At 40.2% G+C, this 18,975-nt stretch overlaps 2 protein-coding genes across 2 annotated transcripts; both read left to right on the top strand.

Moving 5' to 3' along the window:
- Positions 1 to 343: 343 nt before the first annotated feature.
- frmd8 (FERM domain containing 8) lies at positions 344 to 11,336 on the top strand. Its single transcript, XM_063895549.1, has 11 exons — positions 344 to 532; positions 1,741 to 1,832; positions 1,982 to 2,149; positions 3,382 to 3,483; positions 3,999 to 4,057; positions 4,197 to 4,363; positions 6,030 to 6,245; positions 6,854 to 6,977; positions 7,165 to 7,314; positions 8,099 to 8,327; positions 8,451 to 11,336. Exons 2-11 carry the CDS (start codon positions 1,748 to 1,750, stop codon positions 8,561 to 8,563), a joined length of 1,413 nt encoding a protein of 470 aa, XP_063751619.1. The 5' UTR covers positions 344 to 532; positions 1,741 to 1,747; the 3' UTR covers positions 8,564 to 11,336.
- Positions 11,337 to 12,122: 786 nt separating this feature from the next.
- vps51 (VPS51 subunit of GARP complex) lies at positions 12,123 to 18,873 on the top strand. The gene is made up of 11 exons (XM_063895680.1): positions 12,123 to 12,784; positions 13,157 to 13,286; positions 13,382 to 13,528; positions 13,610 to 13,829; positions 14,560 to 15,457; positions 16,014 to 16,229; positions 16,367 to 16,450; positions 16,537 to 16,671; positions 16,782 to 16,903; positions 17,794 to 17,881; positions 17,956 to 18,873. The coding sequence occupies exons 1-11, from the start codon at positions 12,605 to 12,607 to the stop codon at positions 18,214 to 18,216; spliced, it is 2,481 nt and encodes an 826-aa protein (XP_063751750.1). The 5' UTR covers positions 12,123 to 12,604; the 3' UTR covers positions 18,217 to 18,873.
- The last annotated feature ends 102 nt before the right edge of the window (positions 18,874 to 18,975 follow it).

Below are 18,975 nucleotides of genomic sequence, written 5' to 3'. Positions count from 1 at the left end.
AGGTTCTGTGCTATTTAACAGTAAGGCTGCAGCTTAGGCTGGTAATAAATTACTTGAATCTGTCTCGGTGCGCACGTATACAGACGTAATGACGTTTTGATGACGAAGGGAGACATTTTTGAGATCCTTCCTTTTTGAACCGGTTCCTTGTAAAAGCGTTCAAAATGTACACCGTCTGGAAATCATATCATTTGAAATCATCCCCCGACTCACACTTTGAACATATTTTCTCTTAGCTGTTTTATTGTCTATTACGTGTATGCATACCTCTTTAAAATGGGTGTTTCAAGACTTTGAGAGTTACTGTCACACCCAGTAAAGAGCCGTTCAGAGTGAGCGAATCATTCTTCAGTCACACAATTTCTAACTGTTGCGGTTGCCCGGAAAGCTAGTTGTAGACAACTGGCTAGCGGTGAGTGGGAGAGTTTCATCTAACCGTTGATTAGCTGATGTGTATAGCTGCAGTATTTACACAATTAGCCTTCCCATCCGCATAAGCAGCAAGTGGAGGGGAATCTACTTAAACTGGCAGGTAGGTTGAAAGCAGAGACATTTTGTTCCTTTACTTGTTAATAACATAATGTCAGACTGTTGGGGAAAACACCATTAGGGAGCTAACTACCCATTAAAGTAACAAACTCGTCATGGAGTGATGACTGAACCGTTTTGTTTTATCTTAGTGTCACTATAATGTTTTATGTGTCTTAATACGCCTTTAGCTAGCACGGTCGCTTGACTCGCCTTAAAGCCAAGGCATATTTCGTGAATTTAGTTGGGTAGGTATTTTAAACATTGTTTGAGAAGGTTCGGGCATGTAAAGCTAGCTATAGGACGAAGTTAGCTAGCTAGCCCTTGTACCACGGGCTATCGTTTTGGTGATATGTCTCTTTATATATACCTCTTCTGTATTTAGGCTATCATAAATCAAGTTATAGCCCATTCACGTACCATATAAATGCTTCTGAATAACATTGACTTGTCGGGGACACTACACGTTTGGTTTCTCAGGGTGAGGTCAACAGTAGTCGACTCGGGTGTTGTGATTGTACACAGGGTCTTTGTTTTTTTAGGCTACTGCCACATGGGGGGGCTGGTGCATAGTGAAACTAAATTTGCTTTATTACTTGTTTATTCAGATATGAGTGGAGGTCATGGATGATGTTACATTTGTCCGTGTGGAAGACCCCACCAGAAATATTCCTGATATCTGTAATCTCTAGAAAAGTTACTAGCCACTTATTTTATGGTATATGAGACTAATGTTGATATGAGTACCTCAAACACCTATTTACTGTACATGGATAATTGTTGTGATTGTTGAACATTATAAAGTTACTGAGAATTGCCACACTTTTGTCGTTCAATCCCATCACCCATGTACATAAAAGTAGTCCCTCCGGATCTAATGTCCCACATCAGGCAGCTTAGGAGCATGCGTGGGTAATGCATTATGCATGGCTAAGTAGAAGTGAGCTAAAGATTGTTGCATTAATGCATTTAGATAACAAGTGTAAACCTGAAAACTACCACATATGCAGAGTGTTCATGTGAATACAAAAATACTAACTAACTACTAACTAAGGGTTTTTTCCCTCCTCCCATCTCCCACATTTCTATAGACTACTTTTCCAGTTCATGTTTTCACACTTTTTGAAGACCTTAATACAATGTGTTGTATTGTACATGCAATACTGCTGTGTATATATAGTGATCACTTTTGAATTGGCCATTGTGTTGCAGAGTAAAGATGGAGGACTGCAGTTTTCCTCCTGATTCAGCGGATGGTCACTCGCAAAGAGGAAGTGTTGCTTCCTCTGCAACTCTCTCACGTGGTAGGCAGCAGCTTATATATTAATAATGTAACTCATGGAGGGTAAAATCACTCCTCAGTGATAACTAATATGCATAATTTCATTATGTTGTTTTTTTCTCTCTTGCTTATTGTGTCTTTATATTTGTTTATTTGTGTTTGTTCACACAGCTCAAGATGTGCTTATTTACCTCTGTGGTGACAGCGCTGTGCACCTAACAGTAGAAGGGCTTGGCAGTGTCTCTGTGCAGGAGTTGGGCCGCAGTGTTCGTGAGGCTCTCCATATTCCTGAGACTGCACAGGATGCTTTTGCTCTCTGGTTGTCTTCTCCCCTGCTCGGTAAGGACTTTTTTTCCCCACACCTTCTACACTAATTTAAGGCTGTGACTCTTCATCTGGCAATGTGTGTATACTAGGGCTGTCAGTTAAATGCGTTATTTACGGCGTTAACGCACCTTCCGTTTAACAGAACTATTTTTTTCAACGTGTGTGCGTTCTGTGACCCTCGGCCCGCTCCATAGTTTAAGAAAATATCAGCAAACCATGGTAACGTTGTGGATCACAGAAGAAACACACCACAAATGGAGAAAGAAAAGTCACTTTTGAATGGAAAGTTGAGCTATAAAGCCCTGCCGGGTGGTTTCCTCGAAAAGACCGAGGTAATATGTACGTGCTGCAAAATGAATTAAGTTTCCTCCGGAGTACGCCGAGTTTAAAATATCACTCACTGACCAAGTATAGCGCTGATTCAGAGACCCCACAGAGGACAACATAATAGCTAAATGGTGGCTACAGACTGTAGGTCTGTAAACACTGTGGAGGATGAGGCTCTGCTGGAATCAAAACGACCTTCTTAGGAGCCTTGGAGAGCCGCCACTGTAACAAAGATTCCTAACTTAGTTGCAATAACAATGATGTTTACTGTCTTGAATAAATATAATTACATTATTTATAATTCATAATAATTATAACATTATAACTTATAATAAATAAACATTGTTTATTTATTACAAACATAATTTACGATAAAGCAATCATATTTATCCACCTACAAAAACTTGAAAAATATCCTTTTTAAGATATTTAGAACAGATAAATAATGTTTGATTAATTCGCAATTAAATATTTTAATGGACTGACAGTCCTAGTGTATACTAATCCTACTTTCTTGAACAAAACATCACATTCTGGCTACAATATATTACTGAGTATAGGTTATTTTTGGTAGGATGTTGTGTGGGGGATGTTCTGTGTAAAATCTGGTGCCTGAACAAGCAGAAATAAAAAAATCCATTACACAATACAATACTGCTTGGATTACCAATACAATGCTACAAGCAGGTTCAATACACTATGTTTAATTAATGTTCAAGGCATGAAGAATAAGGTTTACAACTCAAGTCAGTCACAGCAAACTATTGATTGTGGTTTTGCCATTACAATTGAACTTTACTCTTAAAATAAGATAACTTTACTTTGACGTAAGCAGCTCAAGTATCACCACTGCAAACAACACAATATTTACAGCAGGAAAACACAGACATCTCACTTTGTTACATTTTCATCCGCAGAATTACAGTTAAAGGCTAGGCATCAACCATACAAGCTGTGCCGTCAGTGGCAGGACTTGCTGTATCGCTTTACTGAAGCCTCAGAGGAAGACATTTCACAAGGTGAGCTTTCGGTCAATTTAATGCTGTGTTTATATAACTGCAGCAATGTCAGCTTACGTTGTTGGGATTATGGATGTTCAGCGACACTGAACAGTTAAGTGGTATCTACATTATGTTGGCAAATCCTGTCTACCAAGGATACAGTGTATGTTTTAAAATAAAGTTCTAGCCTAGCATACAAAGCTGTCCATGTGGCATTGCAAATGTCACAAAACACAACAGTGATAGCTTAACACGAACAAAACGAAAATAGAATCACAAATATATTACCTAATCAATTAAATGCTGTTATGCATCTTTGTGGAGTGCAGGATTATGAGTCAGAGAAGAGGGTTTTTTTAAGAGTGCTTGACTGATGCTAGATACTCCTGCGTCTACCACAGTATTTGTCTTAATACCATCACTCCTCCACTCCGGGAGGCTGGGCTAATTCTCCCACAGTGACGATCGTACTAACTTATAATACACAAGGTGCCTCCACCCTAATAAATCATGGTCCTGTGCTTCTCCTTCAGATGAACCATGTCTTCAGTACCGGCGGAACGTGTTTTATCCTAAATCTAAAGAGCTTCAGGTATTATTATCAAACACGTTCAGTAATCTTTGATGTAAGCTAATTGTTAAACGCGTGTCATTCAACACAGGGTTGCTTAAGAGTCCTATTTTCCTGATAATTGAAGGATAAATGTTGTCTTTGTCCCACTACTGAGCAGATAGAGGATGAGGGAGTGCTCAGGCTCCTGTATGAGGAGGCCAGGGGCAACATCCTCATGGGTCGATACCCGTGCGACCCCGAGCACTGGACGACACTTGGAGCCTTATCTCTCGCTATCGATGAGGGAACTGGTCTTGAAGCGCAACAAATCACTACTACTATAAGGTAAGCTGGAAAAGATGATTACAAATGTTTGACCAAAGTCTTGATTTGGGTTTGCTAATGCTTTTGAATTGTACAGGTAAGTACATAGTTGAACCCTTGGTTTCTTAAAGCAACAGTTTGATCTTTTTGGAATTACACTCATTTTCCTAGATGAGAAGATGCATATTACTAAAAATAAAATGTCTTGAGCCTTTGTTCAGACCTAGTCTAGCTGCTTCCCCTTGCTTCCAGTGTATATGCTAAGCTAGACTGATCTCCTGGTTATAGATTCATATTGATCTCACAGGCCTAACTGTCATATCTTCGTATGGTATTTCCAAATATGCCAATAAGCCAATTTAAATTAGTTGGCATTGAAACATATCGAGAAAAAAAAAAGATTTTTAGAAAAACAATTTCATTTAAGAGTATAAATGCTAATTTCTACTAGGATAATCAACACACCCAGACTTCTTTCTGTGTGAGACCAGAACTTGCTTAGATTGACATTTTTTTAAAGTTGACATCTGACATTTAAGGAAATAGTAAGTACTGGCCCCATCTGCCATTTTGTCAAATGGTGAAAGGTCGCCTCGATTCATCTTAAAGTACCAGAATAAAAATGGACACTGAAAAAGGACAAGTGGCAAAAATCTTGTCCTTTTAACAAACAGTTAAAGTAAAATTACAATCACTGACTACATGTTGAAATTCAAAGAAAATCAACCGGAATACTGAAGAAAAGGTTTGAGGGGGTGTTGTTTTTTCTAAAAAGGTTGATGATAATGTGCTACGGCAGTGTTACTTCATGATTTATAGAGAATGCACAGGACATTTTTGATTGAAGTGGGATATGCACACGGTAATAAAAATGTGAGATTAGATATTTATGATAATGTCTCATCGCTCTGCTCAGGGTATCAGTGTATTCGCCTTTGTGTGGTTTGTCACTGTTTAGTCTTTCTTCTCTGACCATGAAACTGAGCATAATGTTCCAAGCTTTCCCAACGGCAGAGGAATTAAGAAAGGGCCCTTTGTTTATCTTCTACACATCTTTGATTATTCATTCAAATAAAATCCTCAAATGACGATGCTATTGGACTATTGTGGAAAAGAGAAAAACAACATGATAATCATTGTCTACTGATGAAGACATGCTTTGTATTTTAAGTACTGGTTGCAGATACTACTTAAGACCAAGAGGTCATTTTAAGAAGAACTCTTGGCAATGATCAGTGGATTTGTTTTTTATGTCCCTGAAAAAACAAAGCTGAGAAGAAAGAAAGTTATTGTGAAACCAGCACCTTTTAATTTCTTCAGGGTCATGATAGAAACAAAAAAAACACAAATAAATGTAATAAGTTTGAATGAAAAACAGTCAATTGAGGGATTTAGGAGAGACAACAACCTGTATATTGAGTTTTACAACGCCTTGCAGACTTGAACAGAACAGATTATTTAAGGAGAAATTGATCAATCTATTCATAATTGCACATGAAAGGATTGCATTGATGCAATTAATGGTTTCCATCTTGCATCCTGTAAATCCTACATACAGAGCAACCAAAGCATTGTAAAACACGAGATTAAACCGTACTTTTTGATAAATCATTTGTGAATTGAATGTAATCTTAACCCCACAATTCCTCAGATGCACCTACAACCTTTTCTCCTGTGCTTTCCACAGAGGGAAGAAGCTGTCTTCTTTCCTGCCCGTACATGTTGCCATGGGCAGTGGGGGGTTGCTCTCCACTCTGAGAGGGAAGTCGAGCCGTCAGACAGGGCTGGAGCAGAACCTGTTGGATGAGTACAGAAAGATCAGCACACCTGCTGGAACCTCTCCAGAGCCCACACAGCTCCTACACCAGTACCTCAACACATGTCACAATCTCCCTTACTATGGGTAAGAAGTTGTGTGATGAGCCATTTACACCAGTGTTAGTTTTGGCAGCTAGTTTAAATTTAGTCTTTTTAGTCTTTATATCAATAAGAATCTGAATATTTTATCGAAGCCAGGTTTCATAACAGTTCCTCAATTTTAGAAGGGAATAAAATAATAAAAAATGATATAAACATAAGTAGCATGGGCCATTAAAAAGTGTACGTAAAATGTCCAATAAAAGATGAGATAAAATAAAATAGACAATAAAATATGTATAAAAACATAGAATGTTAAAGGAAAAATGTATCAAAAGTGTCATTTTTATTCTTCATAGTGTTATACATGAAGTTGAAAGGTTTACTCTCTTTATTTTGTCCTCTTTTTAAAAAATAAGTAGTCCTGTATAATATACATATCACTTTCTGATAGGAAAGACTCACTGTTAATTTTTAGAGCTACATTTCAGTTCTTCATTTACCTTTTTAAAAGTTGATGTCTGTTGCTGAAAGTCATAGTTTTTGTTAGCAACATTAATGCTAAGTTATACTCTGAATTTCTCCTCAAATGTTAGGTTTTATCTCTAACTTCATATTTATTAGGTGTTTTATTAACACACACTACACTAACAGGTGCGCTTTCTTCTGCGGAGAGATCGACAAACCAGTGCAAGGGATTCTCCAGAGGACCAAACGCAAAACTGTCAACGTTGGGATCTGCCTGGAGGGGGTTTATGTGATGGATGTAAAAGAGAAGGTGAGCACACATTTATCAACTTGTCGTCCCATATAATGTCCCTGATAATCAATGCTTACCTCCCTTTTCCCGTTATGTTATATTTGTTCAAATGAAAATGTCACCCGAATGAAATGCTTAAGCGTTGAGAGCATTTCTCTTTATGAAAACTAATCTGATTTCTCCTGTTAAACACATGTTTTTGCAGCATGTGCTACTGGGTCTGCATTTCAACGAGCTGTCCTGGGACCACAGCTACCCTGAGGAGCAGGGGGACTCACACATCCTGTGGCTGGAGTTTGATGGAGAGGAAGACGGCACTCCTGTAAACAAGTTGCTGAAGATCTATTCAAAACAGGTGAAATAGAAAAGAAGATATTTGTGAAATAAGATTGAATTTAGTAATCATCTGATAAGACTATATTTAACTCCTGCCCACACAGTGTCACCAGCCAGCATGGGTACTGACATCGCCCCACTGTTCAGCTTCTTTTTTTCCCTGTGATCATTAATTCAGAAACGTATTGCTGCTGTAACAGATGTAGTCCTTTTATGTGTGTCACAGCGCACAGCACCTGGTGTTGTTGAGAGCTGTAGTATCAGGTGCAGCTGCTGTGCATATATTTTCTTAACCCAATACTCGATGTAAGTGTTAAAACCTAATGGAGTTCAAATGTTTTGTTGTACTCTTATGTGTCATCCGTGTTCGACGATTGTTGGGTTGAAAAGACGACAGATGGTGAAGAGAGGTTACATAATGGTTGAGACAGGATAAATAATCACACCTAATCCAAGGCTGGCAATGATGTTTATGTAAAGTTTAGGTAGGGCGGCAAAACACTACTATCTTCAATATCGAGATTCTGTATCTGCTGTTTATTTAGTAGATAAGATATTCACTTTAATGTGATATAAAGCAGAGAAAAGCAAGAAAACTCCACACTTATGAGGCTGAAAACAGCTTTTTCCGTCAGTATGTGTGAGAAAGAAACTCCCGCTGGAGGGAACAGGGATTTTAGCCTTTACAGACCATTTGCATGCACAGAAACCTACATATATAACACGCTACAGGAAAGGGAACACCACAAAGAAATGTAATAGGGCCTCTTTAAATATTAGATCTTCTTTCTTTTGTCTACCAGGCAGAGCTAATGAGCGGCTTCATCGAGTTCTGTGTGGAGCTGAGGTCTGCGTCTGAGGGAGGAGCTGCAGCTGAAATGGATGGAGAGGTGGGTGCACATCAGCAGCCTGGGGGGCAAGACGGCAACAACAAGAACGGACGTGGAGGACGGCGCGGGATGCTGCGCAGGCAAAGCAGCGTGGTGTGCAGTCGGGTCCATTCACTGAACACCATCAGCTACGTGGACAATGGTCAGTCTAATTCTTGACTATAGTAGTAAATACTTCTTGCAGTGTAACCTTTCTGGAATAAGCTACTTCTCTACCAAGAAAGTCTCCCTTTAGAAGTTTTTATTTTTCTCCATTGTCTTTCAGGAAAAGAAATCAAACGCTTGAAACCCAAACGAGCCGCGTCCTTCTTCAGCCGTCAGACGTCTGTAGCCACGTACTCTGCTGTGCAGGTGACGGAGAGTCTGGAGCAGGGGTAAACTCGCGAGAGGCCCCCATGCCTCTCAAAGACCAAACCTGAACACTTTACACTGACACTTAAGGAGAAGACTTGATTCAAGCCGGAGACATTTAACTGATAATATATGAACATGCAAAGGACCAAGTGAGGGATCTAGGTGTGAGTAACAATGTTTATCTTCTGAAGTTGTGTTTATATTAAGAGAATACAGACATGTGAAAAACAAAAAGGGTCTAATAACCGCTACGCTTCTGAGGTTGAACTGAAGTGACTATTCTATTAGGTAGCCTTACATAAAGAAACTATAATGACACTCAAAAAGGGCAGACCCCCACCAAGGCCTATGGAGCATTCACATGCTACCTGAAGTATCCTGTTTCCAGTGTTGGGAAAGCTGCAGTATGTTTATTAGCAACGATGCGTTGTAGTTTATTGCTAGCAGTGTTTAAGGGTGAAAGCTGTCTCTATGAATTTTCCCAATTTGGAACAAGTTTTTTTCAGTTTTCAAACACTTTATGAATGCAGCACAAATGTTTCCACCCTGTGATTTGGATGGAATGGGTTTTTCTTTAGCACATGATACAGCCCTTCCACTACATTTCCTGAAAATGTGGCCAGCAGTTTTCCCTTAATCCTGCTGACAGATAAACAAACTTATCCTCGAAAAATCCTTGGCGGAGGTAATCAAGCATTCTCTGAGCAACATAGGATGATCAGACTTCATGAGTCTAAGTTAGGCACTACAGCATGACTCAGTTGATGACTGTATATCTCATGACCGTTTTGCCATTTCTGCAGCACTTGGGAGCTGCGTTTACTGCTATTCAAAAATGTAAACCTCGTTAGAGTATAACCACTGCTTACCCTCTTTTGGGGGACTTTGACATAACACATTGATATCACAATGCAACCTTTTTTGTGAAAGTTAACACACTCAGACAACATGACAAACACTTTGAGAGGACAATATAGGGGCCTGCTCTCACTATTCTGCTTTCTCAAATTGCCTGTGCCTTGTCCTCATCTAAGGGTGGAGTGCTAGAAAAGTACTGGGAGAAACGTAGAGTGGTTGCTGTTACTGAGTCCGTATGGGAGCACTTTGTCTGTGCTGGGGAAGCATCTTGTCAGTACATTGTTTTAAGATGTTATAATGAATATAAAATAATACTGATGTGAATGTAAAAAGGAATTAGATAAAACGGACATTTAACTGCATCCAGTTGTATCTAAATGTACACATCCACAGTTTCAAGGCCTCTTTGGGGCCATAAGTTTATTTGCAGCAATAACAAGTTAGTCAAAGACCACACATACAGTAAGTTAGTGAAATGAAATTTAAAAAAGGTAATAAAAAGTCTTGTGATTATTAATGAAATCACTATAGTTATGCTACTGAATGGTAAGCATGTTTAAAAGGAGAACAGGCTCTTTGGATCACGAGACCAAAAAGTAGAGTCAACTCAAGTCTTCTTCATGCCCTTCTGAGACGTTACGTTTATTTGTGAAGGCATTAAGCCCATATGTAAGGGGCATTCTGATTCTCTTGAAGCCGTTCTATGGGGTTTTTTTTGGAATGACAGAGAGCTAAGTACAATTTAACCTCTCTTTTCGATGGTCAAAGTAATACATCATCCATGCACAGCTCAGACATGATTATCACGGTAAAACCGATGCAAAACTACCTTACTGTTACCACTCTACTACTTTTGGACCTCCTTGTGGAAATATTTGTTTCCATTGCAAACACAAGCATGGGTTTATGACTCCTGTTTTTGCATTTTAATTTGTTTTTGTTTAGAAATAGGACACTTTTCCAACCGTGTTCAGGAGCAGTAGAAGTGTCTAAGATAGATTTTGAAAGTACAGGGCTACTGTATGGGGAAGACCACCTGACCAATAACTTTTGACTATGCTGTTGAAATCTCAGTCTATACACCAAAGCAAGCCTTCTAACGTGCTGCAACACAGTATGCTACCTTAATGCTCCAGAGACAGACCTCAGTCTCCACAACATGTCAGAGTCCTCCGTTTGCCTCTGAACTTCACCTTAATACTAATATAGGCCGTTGTCTATCTTTCGTGAACTGAACAAACAAGCTCTAATCACTTATGGCCATTTCAAATACTACCTTCCACATTATGTATTCTTCCTGACTTTTCCACAGCATGCAAACTGATGAATATTTGTACTTTTCTTTTACTCATTATGTCAGCTATGTGTGTAACCTACCTGCAGCAGTCCACTTAATGTTGCTAACTTACACTATGCATGTCACATTGTAGAATAGGCATTCCACATCAGACAACACACACCTGATACTGCACTATTAATACTAATACACTGTTTATAAACTTGTTTTTCCATGGTTTGTGAGCTTTTCCAAGAAAATATTTGTTTTTCATTTTCATATTCTTGTCACTGTTCGTACACAAGAAGGAAGCGAATAATTAGGTCATTGTCTTCTCAAGCAGTCACTTTGCATTAAGTGCCTTTTTGTTTCTACTCACTTGGCGTCTGAATGAGTGTTTTTGGTGCTTGCAAACCAGGAATGGATATTATTGCTATGGTTTAAAAAATATATATAATTGTGTTTTATAATATATTTCCACATTTTCAGCTAGACCACACATTTCGTATTTCATACTGTAGCTGATGTGAGTATATTGATTTAGTGGATAACTACACTGGGCTGCTGTTGAACAGTGTGATTCCTCTCAATGGAGTGGTCAATTTGCCTTCATTAACATATGTATAATTTGCTTTTTTTTTTAAATAAATTGATGCAAAGTGGGCCTATCTATCTTTTAAGTTGTGTTTAATTCTTCACCTACTTTTTTGTTATTGAGGCATTACATTTATACCTCCGAAGAAAGAAATGTCTCACACTTAACCTCTTTCTCCGAAAACCTTTTATTATTTTATTATTATATGGCCTTTTTCAGATTTTCAGTCTTTGACCAATAAAAGAAAAGGGTTTTTCTAGATAAAGATTGTTGCCCTTCCTTTATACTGGGTTCAAATGTCTCCATTTCTTATTTCCACTCCAACATACAAGGTCACTCAGAGACACTAGAAGTCCCTGCCTACAGGTGTTTCCTCAGTTACAAACGCTGACTGTCGCCCCCTCTTGGCCAGACAGGATCCAACACTAATCCATTCCAAATAGATAAACAAAATACTAATCCAATTTATACATTTATTCTGCGACATTATGAATACATAAACAACATTCAGTGAGGATAACATTCTTCCATAGTAAACAATATCTTCACTGCCCTAAATATTGGTTGAGGCTGATTTCCAGCACACATGAAAGTAACTAACACAACGTTTATTATACATCATCGCAGATTGAATATGCCACTTATAGCATATCTGAGTTTAAAGTAGCCAATGAGAAAAAAAATACACAGACTTAGCGTTAGAAACAGTTTTTATTTAATTTAATCGTTAAAAGAAATAGTCTTTTCGGCTTGACGTGACGCACTCCGGTACAGTAGGTGGCGGCATGCCCCTGTAACATTTTGTAGTCCGCAATAAAAATAAAAGAAGAAGAAGAACACCGGTTAGGCCACCGACCCGGAAACAGTGACTTTCTTTTTATCTAGCTGCTTGTAATTCGGTTGAAAGTTAAGATTAGCAAGCTAATCTTTTTTTTTAAAAAGCCCTCTTATTTCTTGTTTTAGTTATTTAATTGCTAGGATATGCGCAGTAGCGTACTTTTGTGCTGTCAGACAAGAACATTCCCCACAACAGTGAGTGTAGGCATTTCTCTTGACATCACTTACTCTTTGAAAACGTAACACATGATAGGCTACAAACCCGGAACAGTGACGTTTTCAAGCTAGCTGCTTCAGTGTCACAGCAAATAACGAAATTTGCCAATTAATTATCATTTAACAGCCTTCTTATCAAGAACAGGTTAGCTTCACGATTAGCTGTCACTTTAGAGCAAGAAGAAAACGTTTTCGGTTGGTGGTTGTCAGCCTTCTCCTGCCAGCTGGTTGCCATTTGTTTTTGTTTACCATCATTTTATTCGTCAGCTGTCCGGGGTACAGTATGGACGGTGAGGCGCTGGTGTCGGAGGACTCGGGAGCCGACAGGAAACGCAGGGTGCACGGCATGCTGAAGCTCTACTATGGACTGAACGAGGAAGGAAAGGCCGAGGAGGAGGCGCAGTCCCTGGATCCCTGCGACATCAACGGGCCCCATTTTGACCCCGAGCATTTCTTAAACAAGGTGAGGACCACTGTTGTGATGTGCACTGTTTACACTGTGACGCATAATGTTACTAACGCTGTGCCAATGGCAGTGTTACCCGAAGCTTCTAATGTGAAGGCCTCGGATACTTATATACGATTATATTGATTAATATACAAAACATTCAAATGAACCCAATGAATTAAGAAGAGTCCCATTCAGCAATCATTGTTGACTTCCACATGTAAGTGTGTGACCATCACATGCAGGCAATATGGACACTTAACTTAGGTTATTAATACAAAGTATAAATCCACACACATTATTATAGGTTAAGTTACCCAGTAGTGTAAAGTAATGCATACTGAACAGTGTAACAGTTTGTGACTGTCCTTTTGTGTTCAATGGCAGCTAAGAAGGGAGTGCTCTCTGGCGGAGTTGATGGACCAGGAGACCTGTATGGTCAAGCAGATCCGCTCTTTGGACAGTGACATGCAAACGCTGGTGTATGAAAACTACAACAAGTTCATATCTGCCACCGGTGAGGGAACGCCTGGATAACTGTTCCACTTGTTGAAATGTTTCATTAAAATGTGCATAGATTGATTGTTAAACCATCTCGTCTTGTTTTTCCAGACACCATAAGAAAGATGAAGAATGATTTCAAAAAGATGGAGGATGAAATGGATTGCTTGTCTGCTAACATGTCGGCAATCACTGAGTTCAGCGCTAGGATCAGTGGTACTCTTCAAGACCAGCATGCACAGATTACAAAGCTCTCAGGTGAGACCCCAACTGGCAGTTTTTGTGAGTCAGTTGTGAGGACTCTGTGTCACATTTGTCTCTTGTCTTGTTCCACCCCAGGGGTTCACACTCTGTTAAGGAAGTTGCAGTTTCTGTTTGAACTGCCTGCCAGGTTGAATAAGTGTCTGGAGATGCAGGCCTATGCTCAGGCAGTGAGATCCCACCGCCTTGCCCGCTGTGTGCTGCAGCAGTACAGCCACCTGCCCTCCTTCAAAGGGATTCAGGATGACTGTCACGACATCATGGACAAGCTGGCACAGGAGCTTCGACAGAAGTTCAGGTAGGAATCTCTCAATTTACATTCAGATTAGAGATGCAACTGCAAGAGAGCATTACAATTAAAAGTCACGTTTACTGCTTACAAGACATGAACAAGTAAAAAGTATAGAAATACAGAAGGATTAAATAAATAGAAAATGACATGACATTTATTTAGACCGTTGCCATTGTTATCTCCTCCAAGGGGTGTCATATTTGGTCTTGTGCTTTTCTCCCACACTACAGGACCCTTCAGCCTAATATATTTCGTTCATATTAATGACTACATGCTCTCGAGCCTCTTGTGTTTCCAGTGATTCACAATTTTTAATAAACACATTTTTATTAATTGTATTACACCTCCATTGATGACTGACTCTCACTCCTCTTAACTAGTTGTTAGGGGTTAGGATGATCAACATCTGCTTTGGTAGCGAAAAGCCATTTAAGGCAACATCTGTACATTAATGCTATACCCGATATGTATCTAAAGTTAGGCACAAAACTAGATGAATAAATTCTTATTTTTGATATTGCTGCTATTTTGTCCCTTGTAAGGAATCCGGGGGGGACAATTGAGTGAGATTCAACTAATTGTTACACTGTTTATTGCAGATGTTCCTCAACTAAAAAGTAAATTAGGAAAACACGTGCCCAAATACAGCTATTTCATCATTCGTCATAACATGCTAAAAGACACATTGATTCTCTGTGAATCAACTATTTCTGCCTGTTTTGATTTTGTCTCTCAGGGATGGTGGGTCGAGCGCTAAAGATTTATCAGAGTGTGTGGAGCTACTGCTACAGTTGGATGAGCCAGCGGAGGAACTCTGTGATAAATTCCTGAGCCATGCGCGGTCTCGACTTGAGTCGGACCTCCAGGGTCTGGAGGCAGAGATAAGACCGTACCCGTATGCCTCAGCCGTGAAAAATGCCTCTGCACGCAGAGTGTCATCCCCTGCATCCCTGGGATCTCCGGCTGATAGTTCCCCTAAAGCCAGCGCTATCTTTTCTCCAACCTCAAACACTGACATCCTGGAATTCATTGACAGAGGCTGCAATGAATTTGTCAGCAGCTTATGTCTAGTAATCACATCTTATCAAGAACTGTTTGTCAGCCATGCTCAGACAGGTGAGCTCGCATCCAAAAACATTCCAGAAATGGCAAACGGTAAACTGCACACATTTGTGGATGATCTGGCCGCTCGGTATTTCTCGCTCGTGGAGCGGAGGATACAGGAGGAGAAGGGGGTTGGAGATAACTCCCTCCTGGTCCGGGCCCTCGATCGCTTCCACCGCAGACTTCAGGCTGTGACCAAACTGCTGCCAGGCTCTACCGTGCCAGCCAAGGGCACTGAGATCGTGATACGTGCAGCCACAGAGCGAGTGAAGCAGTACCTGGCTGCCCTGCAGAGCTTCTACATGGACAGCTTGACGGATGTGAGGCAGGCCCTGGCCACACCTCGGCTCTCTGTGGCCGGTGCTTCAGTGGGCGGAGGAGGGGGGTCTTCTAGAGATGGTCCGAACAGCCTGCCAGAGCTACTCTCCTCCCTGTCGGCCTCTATTCTCAACCAGATTAAATCAGTGTTGGCATCAGTGCATCTCTTTACAGCTAAGGACATTACATTCTCCAACAAGCCGTACTTTAAGGTGAATAGTTTCTTTCTATTTAACAGTTAACAGGATGGTCTGGCTGTTCTGAAGTGGGGTTGTATGAGGTACTTCTCCATAGTCAGTGTATTACCTACAGTAGCGAGAAACAGGCAAGAGTTATGGCACAGATGAAAAGCAATGTACTGCTATAGATGGGGACATCAGCAAAACACACATTTGAGCCACGTACAAAAAGGCTCATCAGTAATAATTAGTGTACTCATTTAGAATATTTTAATTTCTTTATTGCAGTCGGGCAGCCCTTTCTGACGGGGAACTGAGGCCGACATTTGAACTGAGATTGAGTTTCTGTTTAGGTGGCTACAAGCTTTTGCCTTGTTTAGCTTCTGTGCCGGTTCTCCTGTTTGTCCACTCCCAGCTTGGGGCTTCCTGACCTCCATCTGCTGTAGGTTATTCACAGACTCAACACAAGTACCTTATACAACTACACTTCAAAACATCCAAACTATCCCTTTAACAGCTGTCCCCCCCCCCCATAAAGGTGTTTTCTACCCAATATTGAGATTGACAGCTGTGTGTCTTCTCCTCGCAGGGTGAATTCTGCAGCCAGGGTGTGCGTGAGAGCCTGGTGGTGAGCTTTATAAAGTTTATTTGCCAGTGTTCTCGCCAGTTCTGTGAGACTGCGGGCGACAAGGGAGGTTCGACTCCTCCTGCCCTCCTGTTGCTGCTCTCTCGCCTCTGCTTGGACTATGAAACCTCGACTATCTCCTACATACTCACTCTCACAGACGAACAGTTCCTTGTGCAGGTAAAAAAACTCGGGACCTTGAAACCGAGCGGCATGACTCCACATTACACTGTAAATATAAAAGGATTTTACAGTTTTTTTTCTTGTCTATTTAACTGCCATCTAACTACATGTCTTGTCTTTGTGTACTTTCCCAGCACCACAGTCCCGTAACACCCGTCACAACTTTATGTACAGAAGCAAGGGAGGCAGCCCAGAAACTGCTGAACCACTATGTGAAGGTAGGTCTTCACCTGTGACATTCACCTACTTACTACACGTAACCTTTTTCTAACAAGTGTGTATATTATCTTGATTGTCTTTGCAGGTTCAGGGCCTGATCATCTCCCAAATGTTAAGAAAGAGCGTTGAAACACGAGACTGGGTTAACACCATCGAGCCACGAAACGTCCGAGCTGTGATGAAGAGAGTAGTAGAGGACACCACCTCGATAGATGTGCAGGTCACGGTTTACAATATCTTCATCTGCGTGATGAACTCAAGTCCACTCTTTATGCTTTCATCAGTGTGTGCGAGTGCGCTGTCGTATGAACCATCTCTGCTCTACTACAGGTCGGTCTTCTGTACGAGGAAGGAGTGAGGAAAGCTCACAGCAGTGACTCCAGCAAGAGGACTTTCTCTGTGTACAGCAGCTCCAGGCAGCAGGCCCGCTACGCTGCCAGCTACACTCCCAGGTAATAAAGCTGCAAATACACACGATTAAAAAAGAAAAAGGGAATGTCTAGCAACTTTGGTTTTGTTTGCATTCTTATACATTTACAGCAGATCCGACTCTGTTAGAGACAGGATGATCAAATGATGTTTTTATTCTTTTTCCCACTGGACAAAAGTCGACTGACACCCATCGGCTTTTTGTCATCACTGGGAAACATGACCCTTATTTTGATCCCTTTTCCACCTCGATTATAATTACCAACATAGTTTTTAACAAATATTGTAGCCTATAAATGTACAATACATACAATGAATCTTCTCTCCTCAAAGACATCAGAGTTCATTAACGGAAACTTACTAACTAATCATACTCGAAAGAAATACATAAAGAATCTAGTCTTTCCCCTCTTCCAACAATCACTAACTCTGGTTTTAGTCTTTGAAGACAGACTCAAAATACAACAGAAAGGCATGCTCGTCTACTAGCCTTGGGACAGGAGTGCAAAGCCTATTTTAGGCGTGGTTTCCTGTGTTTAAAAACAGCATATACCTGATTATTTGGCTGTTAAAGAGTCCATTTTGTTTTCTAATTTCTCCGATAGGAGAATAATGCATACTTTGGATGTAGAATATGTACATTTCCTAAATCAAAAGGTGAAATACATCACTCCTCATGACTCTTGACATTTTCACCCGTATCACATATCCACCATTAATGCTTGTGCATTCTTCTCTCCATATACAAGTGGCTGGGTAAGATACAAATGGAAGCAGTCAGCTAATCTGTATTACATCCTTCACTTTCACCTCCTGGGGTTAGATTCTTACTGAGTTTTCTTCAATCATAACAAAAGGGAGATTGTTTTAATTGTGGATGCACTTGAGTAATTTCTTTTTCGCCTGTCTGCAGCGCTCCCATGGATACTAATCTACTGAGCAACATACACAAGCTGTTTTCTGAGAGGATTGACATCTTCAGCTCAGTGGAGTTCAACAAGGTGAGAGCAAGTCTTTGTTTTTCTGATTAGTCTTTAGTGGAAAACATCTCTCACACACATGTTCACTGTTCCAGGTCTCCGTGATGACGGGAATTATCAAAATCAGTTTAAAGACGTTCCTGGAGTGTGTCCGCCTGCGCACCTTTGGCCGTTATGGGCTGCAGCAGATCCAGGTGGACTGCCACTACCTGCAGATGTACCTGTGGCGCTTTGTCTCCGACGAGAACCTCGTACACTTTCTGCTGGATGAGATAGTGGGAAGCTCCGCCCACCGCTGCCTGGATCCCGCTCCGATGGAGCAGAGTGTGATCGAGGTCATCTGTGAGCGGGGTTAAAGCTCAAAGTGCGGCACTGCCAGACAGTCCTCTCCAAACGCCAGATCACAAACACAGAGAGAATAACTCTGGAATCGTGTATCGGAGATATAACACTCTGTGACACAATTACTGTTTAATGTATTGATTCAGATGCAAATGATACTGTTATATGGAATTTGGATAGCACTTTTATTACTGTAGGAGTCTGAAGAAAATAAAACATCTGACTGACGAATTTGACAAACATTATTTTTCAGGCATTTAACATACAAAGTGCACAGTTCTTAATTGTAATAATATAAAAGTCATTTCCAAAACATAGATTATAAGAAAACACCCCCTCTCATCTCCTCTATCTGCAAGGTTGGAAAAACAAATAATTCATGATAAAGCGAAACTTTTAAGCATGCCTTAAAGGAATAACATTTAATGTCATTACAGAAAATTAACATAGTGAAAAAGTGGAAATCTCTTGTAATTTATACATTATTTTAGGGATGTTTTGCAGAATGATTAGTCCATGTCTAACACTAAAGTAACTGCAGCAGTTTTACTGTAACTCTTGCATTCAGTTTGGTTTGGTTTCTGTTTTCTGTGCATTTTTTCCACAGATAAGTGTAGGAATGATATAATGTGTATGTATTCAATTAAAGTGTATGATTGTGAGATTCAAAACTGTGTGTTCTTCCTTTTCAATACCCGTTTTAAATAATATTCACACGCATTTATTAATATCAATGTAATTCAGGTGTATTTCGCAACGTCCGCAGCCATTCC

Source organism: Eleginops maclovinus, chromosome 11 (assembly GCF_036324505.1).
Source record: "Eleginops maclovinus isolate JMC-PN-2008 ecotype Puerto Natales chromosome 11, JC_Emac_rtc_rv5, whole genome shotgun sequence".
In the NCBI taxonomy this organism is placed as follows: domain Eukaryota; kingdom Metazoa; phylum Chordata; class Actinopteri; order Perciformes; family Eleginopidae; genus Eleginops; species Eleginops maclovinus.
Note: the sequence above shows the minus strand (reverse complement) of the source record. Positions and strands in the feature narration are given on the sequence as shown.

What these genes read in the sequence shown, in the direction of transcription:
- frmd8 (XM_063895549.1), top strand. Translation starts at nt 1,748, where the DNA reads ATGGAGGACTGCAGTTTTCCTCCTGATTCAGCGGATGGTCACTCGCAA. An exon ending in TGAAGATCTATTCAAAACAG is followed by an intron (nt 7,315 to 8,098) that starts GTGAAATAGAAA and finishes TTTGTCTACCAG; the next exon opens with GCAGAGCTAATGAGCGGCTT. An exon ending in CATCAGCTACGTGGACAATG is followed by an intron (nt 8,328 to 8,450) that starts GTCAGTCTAATT and finishes ATTGTCTTTCAG; the next exon opens with GAAAAGAAATCAAACGCTTG.
- vps51 (XM_063895680.1), top strand. Translation starts at nt 12,605, where the DNA reads ATGGACGGTGAGGCGCTGGTGTCGGAGGACTCGGGAGCCGACAGGAAA. An exon ending in CAAGTTCATATCTGCCACCG is followed by an intron (nt 13,287 to 13,381) that starts GTGAGGGAACGC and finishes TTGTTTTTCCAG; the next exon opens with ACACCATAAGAAAGATGAAG. An exon ending in ACGAACAGTTCCTTGTGCAG is followed by an intron (nt 16,230 to 16,366) that starts GTAAAAAAACTC and finishes GTACTTTCCCAG; the next exon opens with CACCACAGTCCCGTAACACC.